The sequence below is a fragment of the Neomonachus schauinslandi genome, chromosome 13 (genome assembly GCF_002201575.2).
Source record: "Neomonachus schauinslandi chromosome 13, ASM220157v2, whole genome shotgun sequence".
NCBI lineage: Eukaryota > Metazoa > Chordata > Mammalia > Carnivora > Phocidae > Neomonachus > Neomonachus schauinslandi.
The window spans coordinates 73,680,483-73,693,380 of NC_058415.1; the positions used below are offsets into that span (position 1 = coordinate 73,680,483).

Below are 12,898 nucleotides of genomic sequence, written 5' to 3' on the forward strand. Positions count from 1 at the left end.
CCCTGTGTGTTGGCTTTGTCCTGACGGTTTCTGACCTGGGAAAGCTACTTCTCTGTGTCTCAGTATTGCTTCCAGTCAGTGGGTCTGGTATGCTCCCTGTTGTGGTGCGTCGCCCTCCTGAGTCCCCGACAGACCCAGGAGGAGTCGTGGGATCTTTTAGGAATGGAGAATTTTCGGTCTGCATTCAAATTCCTCTTTCCTTTCTCTCCTGCAGCTGGGCCTCTGTGAATAGGACGCATGAACGGGTAGCTGCCTCCAGTGAGCTTGCCTGCTCCTTGTCTGGGGACAAGGGGCTGCTGAGGTCATGCCTCTTCTGCATGGGCTTCCCATGGTAGAGGGAGTGCTGTGTGTTGGAATTGGTCCTGCACTGGGTTCTGGTCTGCATGCATGTCCTGATTCTGTTGTATGACCTTGGGTACATCACCTCCCTTCTCTGGGCCTCACTCATCCTATCGGTTAACGGGGGCTGCTCCCCAGGATTATGTGGGGAGTTGGAAAAAAGTCAAGATGCCAGCCCTACTCTTAGGGAATCTTATCCAGTAAGGTCTGGAATTGGGCCTAGATATAGATATTTTTAAAATGCTCCACCGGTGATTCTGAAGTGTACCTCTCTTTTGAGAACCAATAGTCTGGATCAGTGATATTTTTAATGTGCAAATTAATCTCTTGGAATCTTGGTAAAATGCAGATTCTGATCCAGCACCTGTGGGTGGAAGACTAAGAGTCTATATCTCGTGTGGGCTTCCAGGAGCTGCTACCGCTGCTGTTTCAGGGGCCCCACTTTAGGTCCTAGATGGTCCTGTGAAGTTCACTGGATTGCCCGCTCATTCATTCATTCATTCGTTCATCCCTCATCAAACACTTGAGATGGAGAGTGGTGGGAGGTAAAGCCAAAGGGAGACAGAGCCCAGACCCGCTCAGGGCTACAGAATTTGGACTTCATCTGGAAGGCATTAGGGAGCCTTGTCAGGGCTTTAGGCAGAGGCGTGACAGGGTCAGATGTGCCTAAAAGGCTCCTCTGGCATGGCGACCAAAGGGGTCTGGGCTGCCGCTGCGAGGTCCTCATCAATTCCGGTGGGAGATGACCGTGTCTGAAGGGAGGTGGTGGTAGTGGAGATGGAGGGAGTGGAGAGGTGATTTTTTTTCTAAGTTAATCAACTTGGCTTTTGGAGCAGTTTCAGGGATTGAGAGGAAGGTATATGGAGTTCCCATATACTCCCTGTCCCCACACTTGCATCCCCTACCCCAGGGGGATGATTCTGAAGATTTTCCAAGGGGCAATCAGGAGGTTTTGGTGACTGGCCAGAGTTGGTGGGGAGGGTGGTAGTGAAGGGACAGTGAGAGAGGATGATACCCGGGTCCCTGGTTTGGGCAGCTGACGATGGCATCCTGGATGGAGTGGACTCGCATTCAGCCTCGGGCACGTTGAGCTGGGAGCACTGGCGGGGTGTGCAGAGGGCAGTTTCTGTCTTTCTGCCTGGGCTCTAGCCACACAGGTGTCCTCCAATGCACCAGGGTGCTGGCCTCCCTGCCCACGCAGATCTGGGGCTCAGTGTCGTCGCAGAGCGGCCTTTCCCACCTGACATGCATTCTCTCCCGCCGCACCTTACGGTTTTCCTGTCCATCACCGGCCACACTTTGTATCCATTACGTGTTTCTGTGGGCGATGTCGTGGCTCGTGTCAGTGCTTCCTCTCTGGCCTCAAAGCCCTGCTCGGACAGGGATCGTGTCTTTCTCATTTCCTGTCGTACCCACAGAGCCTAGGACAGTGTTTGGGAGCAGCGCTGTTTCACGAGTGCTTGGTGAACCCTTGCCTCTGGGATCAAGACTCAGGAGACAGGTCGGGGCTGGCAGTGTGGGCTGGGCAGTGGCCAGGTGGCACGGATGGTGACTGTAGCCCGGGGAGGGGATGGGTGCACCAGGGAGCGTGCAGGACTGAGACGGGCGGGGGTCTGGGACAGGTTCCCATGGACGGACCAAGAGGCCCAGGACCTGGTGGAAGAGGGGTCATCAGACTGGTGGCGGGGGGTGGGATCCAGGGAAGGAGATGTAGGAGTTGGGCTGTCCCACTGTGGTCGTGGCTGCCGTCCGGGTGCTCCGTCTGCCGCAAGGTGCCCGGCTCCGGGTGCACGTCAGCTCAGCGCTCCTCCCACCGAGCTGAGGAGCTGTCAGGAATCCCATGTTATGGCTGATGGAACTGGGGCTCAAAGAGGCTCTGCCTGAGGTCACCCAGCCAGTGAGTGAGGAGGGGGTCAGTCTCCAGAGCTCTCTCCACTGTAAGGTGCTGTCCCCATGCCCCGTGTTCTGTGTCAGACCTGTCATGCTGGGGACAGGGGAGGAGGAGAACAGCCTGGAGGCTCTGAGCTGGCAGGCAGAGGCAGGGTGGTGGCTCCAGCCTCTGGGTGTCAAGAAATCAGGCGGAGGAGCTGGACGAAGGCTGGGCTGGGGGAGCAAAGTGTTGGCCAGGCAGCTGAGGTTCCTGGAAGCCAGCCTCATGCTGGGGACCTGGAAGCCAGGGAGCTGCTTAGGAACCCAGAGTGTGCCAAACTTGAAGGAGCAACCCCATCTCGCAAGTCAAGCCTGGAGATCAGGCACTGGGCAGGAATTCTAATAGCCTCTCCCTTTCTCCAACCACGTTCCAGTTCACAGAGCACTCTCCTGTCCTTTCTCAGACTTGGTCCCCTTAGCCCTCTGGAAGAGGGGTGGTGGTGGCAGGAAGTGTCCTCACTTCGTGTCCCATTTCACAGCAGAGGAACCCAGAAGTGAGAGCCTGTCACACAGCTAGCAGATGATGGAGTCAGGATTCCAACGCAGGCCTTCTGGCTTTCTGTCCATGCTCTATCTGTAAAATCCTAGCTGTGTAAGGGCCACCCAGAGACAAAGGCAAACCCTAGTTCACACCCCCTGCCCCCGCTCCAGGGCAGGAAGTGGTTTTTGAGGACAGATGCAGAGCCCAGCATCTGTGGTGGATGTGATGAGTCATCTCAGGGTGAGAGCTGCAGGTTGACTCTGGGGTCAGCAGACCTGCTCCACATTTAGTAGCTGTGTGACATTGGGCAAGTCACTTCCAGCAGCTCACTGCCACCCCCTACCCCAGCAGCAGGGCGGGGCCCAGGAGATGCTCTGGGAGTCCCACCTGCCACCCTTCCCGGCCTCTTCTGAGCCCTGGATTGGACTGGGGGCAGAATTTGATTAGCTCCTAAACAGCAGCTTCATGTAGAGGGCCTGGCTCATTTCCTGTGTGCTTCTAGCCGGCAAGACATGGACAGAATTAACGCTGGGCCAGCCAAGCCAGAGAAGTGCAGACTCCCCACAGGAAGGGGACCGCTGCTCAGAACACTCTGGACCCAAGGCCCTGGGCCAGCAGGCGGATCTCTCTGGGGCCCTGTGGCTGGATTCTTATCACCCCAACCTGTTGCAAAGCAGTCTAACTGGGTGTTGCCTGTTAGCTCCCTGTACCTCCTCTGTCAGAACATTCGTCGCAGGCCTTACGACCAATTGTCCAGCCTCTGTTTTTTTTCTGCTCAACGGAGGGCAGTTATTGTGTGTGACTTGTCCCCTTCTGTCCTTTCAGGGGCTCCTTCAGTGCCTGAGCGCACCGTTGCATGTTAGGACGCATGCGTGTCCCTGCGGTCCTGCCCCCACCCCCTGCTCACACTGCCCAGAGCAGTTTTGACATAGCAGGGCTCTGCATGGATCACTCTGTTCCTCATAGGACAGTCCCACGCCTGGCATCCCTTGTGACATACTCTCGTCTTTATCTCTTTTCCTGTCCTAATTCCTTCACTGGCCACCCCTCCCCCCAGATTTCTGAGGTTTCCTGTATTTGCTCCAGAAGCCCCCTCCCCCCAAGGCACTCCCAACCCCAGCTCGCCCAGGAACACTGGCCTGACCAAACCCGTGTGGGCACTCACACGAGCCCGATCCTGGAGCACAGGGAAGAACCAAAGAGCTCCGGCTGGTCCTCCTTTGCCAGTACCTGCCCTGTGTGTATGGGGCCCAGGTGAGGGGCCTCTGGCAGTGCTCAGCCTCCCCCCGCCCCCACCTTCCCGCTAGACTCCTGGGTCCACCATATTGTGTGGAAGGGCCCAATGAAGCCAGGAGGTACCCTTGGCCAGGAGACTTGAGGGCTGATTCTAAATCAGCCTCCAGTTTCTTAGGTAACTCCCTTAGCTTCTGGGACCTCAGTTTCCCCATCTGTGAAATAAGACTGGACTAATGATAGCCACCATGTTACCAAACGCGTCGCCTGGGCCAGGCCCTGTGGGGAGCACTGAGAATGGTCCCCGTGAGTCCCTGGTGTGATGGGATGGCCCTGTTCCAGGTGAGGGGACGGGGACCGAGAGGTTGGGAGGCTGGCCAGAGTCGCACAGCTGGAAAGCAACACCGCTGACATCTGAACACCGATCCCTGGGCCCTCTCAGAGCCCTTGAGTCCTGGGTGGTTTCTCGGCTGCCCCAGGGCGGGGGCCCTCCGGGGATGGTGGCACTTCCCCTCCTGGCTTTGTTTGGTTTGGCCTCAGTTTGGGGCAGGATTGGCAGAGGCAGGCTGACTTGCATTTCTGGTTTTGGGTCTGTGGCTGCACTTTTCCCGAGGAGGGTAGGCGGGCTCAGGCTCAGTCAGTGCTGGGACAGGCCCGGCCCCACCCCCACCCCCCAGGAAAGGGGAAATGTGGCCTGCTCCCCGCTCAGGGCCACTCCGTGCCAGGCCCCGAGGGCACCGGTTGCTGCTTCCTTCCATCTGTCCTTCCAGGTCGGGGGGTCTGGCCAAGGGGGCGGGTGATTGAATGTGGGGCACCAGGGAGCTGGCTGTTTGTTTTCTTCGAGGAGCATGCTCCCTGGTGGGTGGGGGGAGGGGTGGAGGACTGGGCTGCTCTGGAATGAGATCAGAAGCAGGCCTGGGAAGAAGGAGCCAGAGGCCCTGCTCTCACCCCAGCCGAGCCCCGATTGGTGCTGGTGCTTTGGGGCATGTCTGTAGGTCACTGTCCAGGCTGGGCCTCAGCCTTGCTGTCTGTCCATCAGCAGGGGAGCTCTCTCTCTCCCTGGGAGCAGTCTGATGGGGCTAGAGCACAGACCTTGGTTTCTAGATGAGATTTCTGGAGAGGCCCGCCGTCACAATCACCAGCTTTGATTCTGGGCATTTGGCCAGAGCTTGCTTCCAGGGGTCCGTGGGAAGGATGGGCCACGGTTTGGGGTCTGTGACTTCAGCTCTTCCCTCTAGACCCATTGTTCCAGTCACTACAACTGCCACCACCACCAGCATCCCGTTCAAGAGTTTTATACTTTCGGGGCGCCTGGCTGGCTCAGTTGGGAGAACGTGCGCTTCTTGATCTTGGGATCGTGAGTTCAAGCCCCGCCTTGGGCATAGAGCCTACTTAAAAAAGAAAAGACCTTTATCCTTTCTATGTTTATTCTCCTGGCTTGTCACTTGTGTGTGTGGGTTATTTCATTCAATGGGTGGGGACCTTGAGACCCAGGGGGTTTAGCGACTGGCTTTCCCTGGCCCTGCTGTGTGATAGGCCCTTGGCTCCTGACCCTCTCTGGGCCTCAGCCTCCCGCTCTGTGCACTGGGGATTTGGGATCAAGGATGTGTCAGGGCCTGAGGCTGAGGTGTGAGGGGTCTCTGGGTAGAGTCATCTCCCACCTGCAGGTACGATTTATAGGGCAGGGAGTCCCTGTGGGTGGACGCCTGTCTTCGGCTGTGCCTGAGAACCGAACCCTGGCCAGATCATCCTAGAGTCCTCTAAGGCCCACTCCGCTGCCTTGCTCAGTCATTCTCTCCATCGGGGGGGGGGCTCCCCTTTCACTTTCATGCTCCCAGCCTGTGGCCCTTACCCACACCGTGCTTTCATATCCGCTCTGGTGCCCCCAGATGCCAGTGGGACCCCTGCCACGTGTGGGCAGCACTCTGTGGCTGCCTTGAGCCACGGCTGGGCCACAGGCTGGGGCGTCACCGTCACGGCCTCCCCAGGCCTGAAAAGACTTCTTAGCTTTGGGCACAGCCTCTCAGTCCTGGGCACCTGTGCAGTAGTGGAAAAGTCACTGCTGTTTGTGCTCAGCATGGTCATCCATCAAATGGACGTTATAATGGTCTCTACAACGAGAGCTCTTAACCTATGTTCTGGGAGTACTTACATCTCTGGATCTCGGCCAGCGTCCGCGTGTGTGCACGCGTGTGCGTGGACGCGCACATTCCCGTATATCTGTAGAGTCCCCAGGGACGTGTGGCCACTTTCCCCTTCTAGGTGGCCATGGCCTCTTGACGGGTGAAACCCAGACCCCAGATAGTTCTCGCGCCAGCATTCCAAGTCCTTGGGTGTGATGAGTGGCCCGGCCCAGGCTTGAGACCTGCTTCCCCCCCGTGCGGTTGCAGTCCCGTGGATACTCCTGACCCTTCTCTGAGCCCCAGGTCTTCCTGCGAGCAAGCTGGCTTTCAGACTTCATCAAGGGCACTATTTTTTTCCCTTTGCAAATGAAATCTGTAGGAATCCAGCAAAAATGCCGAGGGTTTGAGGGTTGTGTGTCAGGCAGGAAAAGCTTTCTTCTTCTGTGTGGAGCTCCTGAGGTTCCTCCAAACACAGTTTAAAAACCACTGGGTGGATAATCCCTCAGGGAGGCCCCCATGTGCCCGTGACATCTGTGTTGTCCAAGGGTGGGCAATATTTTGAAGTTCTGGTTTCATTCCAGTTTGCTAGTTTCAAAGAGATACTTAAATATTCAGAGCAAGTTCTTGTTTGAATGGGATTTTTTTAAAACTTTGGTTCAGGTAGAAGATACCCTTTGGCCAGGTCCAAGGTTCTATCACTTTGTGATTGCTCTGGCTTGGGACTTGGCTTGGTTCTGGTCCATGAAGGAGGAGCCTGCGTGGCCCCTCCTTTACTCGGAGACACCATGACACTTCCCTCAGAGGGCCGTCAGGAAGATCGCACAAGAGGAGTGTTTAATCTGGCACGGCCCCGGCAGGCAATAGGATCCAGATAATGGCAGTTACCCCTCCTTCCTCCCCTAAATGACCAGCCACGCTTTTGATGGAGCAAACAGAAGATTCAAGCAAGAAGACAAGGATGGGAACCCATGTGCAGCGAAGCCAAAAGGGCTTTCTGTTTCCAATTCTCACTTTAGCTTTCAGACTGCGGGCGGTCAGGTGTGCGGTTCCGGCCATTGCCTGATTTATTTCAGTCTCTGTGAGGTTGGCTCGTGTACATTGCCTGGCATCTCAGAGCTTTCTGTTCTGAACCTTTCTTGTTTGCTTCTTGTTTCCCAGATGTTTGAGCCAGAGGCAGATGAGAAGCGAGAGATGCCCTTGGAGGAAGGGAAGGGGCTGGGTGCTGAGGACCCCCCACCCAGCAAGGACCCCTCTCCAGGCCAGGAGCCTCCTTCAGGACAAGACTTGTCACCCAACAAGGACCCCTCTCCTGGCCAGGAAGCTTCTCCTGGCCAAGAGTCACCGTCCAGCAAAGACTCACCTTCCTGCAAGGAACCTCCTCCAGGCCCAGAGCCCCAGCCAAACAAGGACTCCCCACCATGCCAGGAACCCCCTGCAGCCCCGGCCCTCCCTCCCTGCCAGGAACTTCCTCCTAGGCAAGAGCCCCCTCCCAGCCAAGACCTCCCTGTCATCCAGGACACCCCTGCTCAGGAGCTTGCGCCCTGTCAAGACCTGCCCCCCGGCCAGGTCCCCCAGCCAGCTAAGGAGACTGGAAGCTCTGGGGACCCCCCAGCAGCCACCAGGGACCTGCCTGTGGCCTCCAGGCCAACCTTTGTGATCCCTGAGGTCCGGCTGGACAGTGCTTACAGCCAGAAGGCCGGGGCAGAGGGGGGCAGCCTGGCCGATGAGGAGGACGAGGAAGAGGCTGAGGAGGGCGAGGAGGGAGAGGAAGAAGAGGAGGAGGACACGAGTGATGACAACTATGGAGAGCGCCGTGAGGCCAAGCGCAGCAGCATGATCGAGGCGGGCCAGGCTGAGGGCGGCCTCTCCCTACGGGTGCAGAACTCCCTGCGGCGGCGGACACACAGCGAGGGAAGCCTGCTGCAGGAAGCCCGCGGGCCCTGCTTTGCCTCCGACACCACCTTGCACTGCTCGGACGGGGAGGGCACCACGTCCGCCTGGGCCATGCCTTCGCCCCGCACCCTCAAGAAGGAACTGGGCCGCAACGGTGGCTCCATGCACCACCTTTCCCTCTTTTTCACGGGACACCGGAAGGTAAGAAGGCCGAGGGTGGGTGGGAGTGGGTAATAAATGGGGTGGTACGGAGCGGGGAGGTGGGTCCAGGAGCTGCAGGGGACGAGCAACGCAGTCCCACCCCAGCGCCTCTCTAAGCCTTCCAGGGAGCCTTCTACCCATTTGACAGAGGATACAGCTGAGGCACGGAGGGACCGAGAAGGCCGCGCCTGCACTTAAGCCCGTGACTCTGACTCCAGATGCTGTGTTCTTACAGCTCCTTTGGACTGGGGGTCCCCACCGAAGTAGAGCAGGTGTGGCCTCCCCCAGGACATCGTGCGTTTGGATCCAGAAGGTCTGAGACATTCGCTGGAGGACTGTCTCCTGTAGTAGAACAATTTAGGCTCGGTCCAGGCCTAGCCAGACTAGAAATCCATCAGCCAGCAACGATAGCACACATCTACCCTGTGTTGGCATTATGCTATGCAATTTATTTTTTGTTGTTTTTTTATTTTTTGAGAGAGAGAGAGAGAGTGAGAGCACGACTGGGGGGCAGGGGCAGAGGGAGAGGGAAAGAGAGAATCTTAAGCAGGCTCCACGCCCAGCACAGAGCCCCAAGCAGGGCTCGATCTCATGAGATCATGACCTGAGCCAAAACCAAGAGTTTGATGCTTAACCGACTGAGCCCTCAGGCGCCCCCATTCTAAGCAATTTAGCTGACTTCACCAATGCTCATGACAGCCTCATGAAGGAGATACTGTTGAAGCTCCCTCCAGATGAGGAGACCGAGGCACTCAGGGGTTATCTCACTTACCCCAGGCCACACGGTTTATAAATGTCTGCCCCAGAATTAGATTCTGGCTCCAGGGCTGGAGTGCATCCCTACCATGCCGCAAATATTTATAAATAGACGAATAAGTGTTTATTGATTTCCTGCCGAGTGCCAGGCCCTGTGTCCTGTGCCAGTGCGGGGCCGCAGGAATGTGTGAGGCTGCTCTCAGCCTGTGAGCAATGAGCTATCTGTGTGGGTGCAGAAGCTGGCCCCTCAGTGAAAAGATTGCATCACGTCCTCGAAGCCCACTAGCCAGCTTGAGCCTGGGCTTGGTCTCTCACTTACTGTGTGGCCTTGGGTGAGCCACTCAGCTCCTCTGAGCCTTAGTGTCCTTCTGTGAAAAGCAGAGATGAATTGCACTCGTGTCGCAGGGTGGTTGAGGATGAACCAGAAGAGCCTGTTGCCTGGTGACCTTTAGTGCAGGAACCGGTAGATGCTTTTGAGATGCTAGCAGCCAGCGCGGTGCGAGGTGTTGTTATGACAACGTTGTGAGGCCAGGTGCGTGGGGGGGCGGGGGCAGGGACCTGGGAGTTCATGGAGGAAAGACCTCAGGGCCTTAAGCCATCAGGGAAAAGCTTCTGGAGCAAGATGCCCTTTGGCTTGGCCTTGAGGATTGAGCAGGTTTAGAATGAAGAGGGGATGAGACAGGCATTCTGGGCACAGTGTCTGTAGAAGCCAGTTTGGCTAGAGCAGGGGATTCCTAAAATGCAGGGATGGCAGACGCAAGGTACTCACGCTGCCCTTCCTGCCTCCACACCCAGGGCAGACATGACTAATGGAGTCCAGCTCATTTCCCCACTGAGTTGGGCCATGGCTTTGGAAGCCTTCTTCGCCTCAGGCACTAGTGAGAAGGCTGACTTCACACTTGGGAGGACACTGCTACAATGTGGTTGGACTGGAAGGGCAGGCTGGGACCCCCCCCCCGAAAAGGCCTTAAACTTTGGGCCCCGGAAATTGGAACCAAATCCCAAAGGAACTGGGACTGGACTCAGTTTCCTCATCCACAGACACGTGTGGTTCTAACTTTGATGTGCTCCATAATGACCAGAAGGAGGTTATTCATACATAGATTTCTAAGTCTCCAGCCCCAGGCTCCTGGAATCAGAATTTCCAGCATATGGTGCCCAGACTCTGCATTTTAGACAAGCTCCCCAGGGACTGTGCTGTTCCTCATAGTTGGAATATCACCATCTTTGGCCATTTCTTGATGCAGCTAGAGAGAGTCTAGAACTCTGCCCTACCTGGGTGAGGCCTCAGGCTCACTCAGACCAGGCCTGGCCACTCCTCTCCGGTGGGCACCGAGATCCCCGGGCTCACTACCCTGTTTCCACACCCCCTCCCCAAGACCCTCCCAAGTTCTGTTCTGTATGTAAATACAAATATCTATATACAGATACAGCCACCCACCTACACGCACATCCTTCTACTTCCCCCCCAGCCAGCTGATCCGAGCTCCTATTTTGGGGCAGATACTCCTGCGCAGGAGTCCGGCAGGCCTGGACCAGCTCTGTCATGCTTCAGCTTCCTCCTTTGGGAGCCCAGGGTTTTCACGGGTATCCCCCACCCTCTCCTGGCCTCTTGTTTCCTTTCTTGGGCTTGAGCGACAGAGTTGGCAGGGGCCTCAGAGGCTGTGCTCCCACAGTTGCCACGGACCCGGCTGCTAGTCCATCATCATGTGTATCCTGCTCACTGCAGCCAGCCAGCTTCGCTAAGAACCCTGCCCTGGAGGTTGAGGCTGGGCAAGCCCCTGGTCCCGCGCCATCCCTCACTGCCAGTGGGCCTGGGGCAAGTCCCTGCCCTTTCTCTGAGCCTCAGTTTCTTCATCAGTGAAACGGGTATGGTAATAATACCTCCTTTGTAGGACTGCGGGGAAGATAAAGTAGGCCAGCGTGGGTGGAGTGTTTCGGGCAGTTGCCGGTACTCAGCACTCGGTGGGTGCTCCATAAATGGGAATCATGTTGATGACGACGAGGAGGAGGAGAGCAGTGGCAAACGTGGTGGCCGTTATGCCAACATTCACAAAGTGCCCCCAGCTCCCTTTCCTGGCCTGCACGACACTGCTGCAGGGTGGGACTCCTTGTCCTCGTCCTCCAGCGGGGAGCCTGAGGCTGAGCGAGAAGTGTTTTGTCCCAGGCCACACAGCGAGCACTGCTAGAGCTGGGCCGTGGCCTCACCCTGCGCAGTCCTCCCTGGCTCGACCCCAGACCCTGCTCACCTCACCTCAGGCTGGTGAGGGACAGGGTGTGGGGGGCTGGCAGCGGGCAGGGGCGGCGGTGGGTTCCCCTGTGACTTCCATCTTCCTGGCTTGGGCCTGGCATGGGCCTGGCTTTCTTGGGAGGGTCAGCTGCTGCCTCCAGGCCACTGTTTCCAGGCTATGCCAGGCAGGAGGTGAAGAGGAGAGTTCAAATCTCAGCTCTGCCTCCTCCGTCCTGGTCCCGAGACCCTGGCCAAGTTAGGTCTTTCTTTGAGCTTTCGTTTTCTCTTATAAAGTGGGAGTGCTAAGTCTTCCTTGGAGGTATCCCAGGGATTCGAGAAGATTGCACTATGTGGAAAGCTCTGCGCCCATGGCAGGGATCCTGTCATGATGTGAAACCCAGGAGGGCCAGACAGAGCTGGTGTGGCCCCGGGGCTGTATGGCTAAGCTGAGGCTGCCCGGAGGGCATGCTGCCTGTCACAGGGGTGACCCTTACTTGTCACCCTTTGCCCTCTTGTGCGCTGAGTGATTTCTTTCTACTGGGAGTAGGAGTATCTGAACCAGACAGATCTGAGAGACGGCCCACTCGTCATGGTCATTTTACAGATGGGCTGCTGGAGGTCCAGAGAGGAGAAGACCTCCCCACCAAGGTTAACCCCTGGGCCATCCCCTGTGCCTGGCTCCCCGTGCCGAGTTGAGTGGTCTCACAGTGCCCTCTGCTGCCAGACCCCTGCCTTGCTGGCTGCCCCCTGGTGGCCCCGCGGGCAGAACCACGGGCCTGCATCTGCCCTTTTCCTGGGAGCCTGGGAAGCCCTGAGCGAATCTGTGTCTGGGCCCAGGGTTGCTGCCCTTCACTTCCGCCTCAGCCTAGCCTGGCGTGGCCCAGGGTCGTGGTCGTTCTTTGACAGTGAGGAGACAGAGGCTGCCGCCCCTCCCAGGCCATCCTTCCTTCTCCCCCGCCCCCTGCGGGGACTGGCTTGGGCAGAGGCTGTCTGCCACACCAAGCTTCCCGCCTAGGCAGGAGGTCAGACCAGAGGGCCTCTTAAGATGCCTTCCAGCTCCAAGATGTGACAGTACTCTCGAGCCTCCTGTTTACAAGGCGCTTAAAGAAAAATTATTTCCTGTGTCCAAACAAATACGTGTAGCATTCAGATCCAGTGTTTCCACAAGGTTGTATGGGGCCCGCCAGGCTGGGCCAGGTCAGAGGGGGACAGGGTGTGGGGCGCTGGCGCCAGCATGGCCGGGTAGCCCCAGAAGTTGGGTCCAGACCAGCGAGAGGAACCAGGTGAGGCCCCTGCTCACAAGAGCCCTCAGTCATGGGTGGGCTCTGGAGCCAGGCCTGAAATTCGCTGCCACTTGGCAGCTTGTGCCTCAGTTTCCTCCGCTGTGGACTGGGGCAGGTGACAACAAATCGTTCTCAGAACGGTCGTGAAGATGGAACGAGGTAAAAACATGAAAGCCCTTCACTGCAGACCTGGCACGTAGTGAGCGCTCAGCGAACACTCGCGATAACCCCCACAGCCGGCAGCAGTGGGGCGCTGGGCATATAGGTACCGAACTAGGCTTTTCCTGTGTGTTCGCTTAGTTAATCCGCACCACGCCCCGATGAGGCAGGTCCGGTTATTATCCCCACTTTACAGCTACAGAGACCGAGGCACCGGGAGAGGTTGTAACTCGGCTAAAGTCAATTAGCTCCTAAGTCACTGAGGTAGGAT

General features: G+C 57.3%; 1 protein-coding gene across 6 annotated transcripts in view; it reads left to right on the forward strand.

Moving 5' to 3' along the window:
- Positions 1 to 12,898, forward strand: part of RGS3 (regulator of G protein signaling 3) — a 113,037-nt gene that overhangs the window by 90,530 nt on the left and 9,609 nt on the right. For 3 of the 6 annotated variants that reach the window (XM_044920763.1, XM_044920764.1, XM_021691739.1), the window contains one exon: positions 7,264 to 8,199. The exons of 1 other annotated variant lie outside the window; for it this stretch is intronic. In XM_044920763.1, the coding sequence (XP_044776698.1) occupies positions 7,264 to 8,199 (936 nt within the window). Of the gene's footprint in view, positions 1 to 1,772; positions 1,841 to 4,687; positions 4,753 to 7,263; positions 8,200 to 12,898 lie in introns of those variants that run through there. 2 more of the 6 variants (XM_021691741.1, XM_021691740.1) reach the window with 2 other exon arrangements.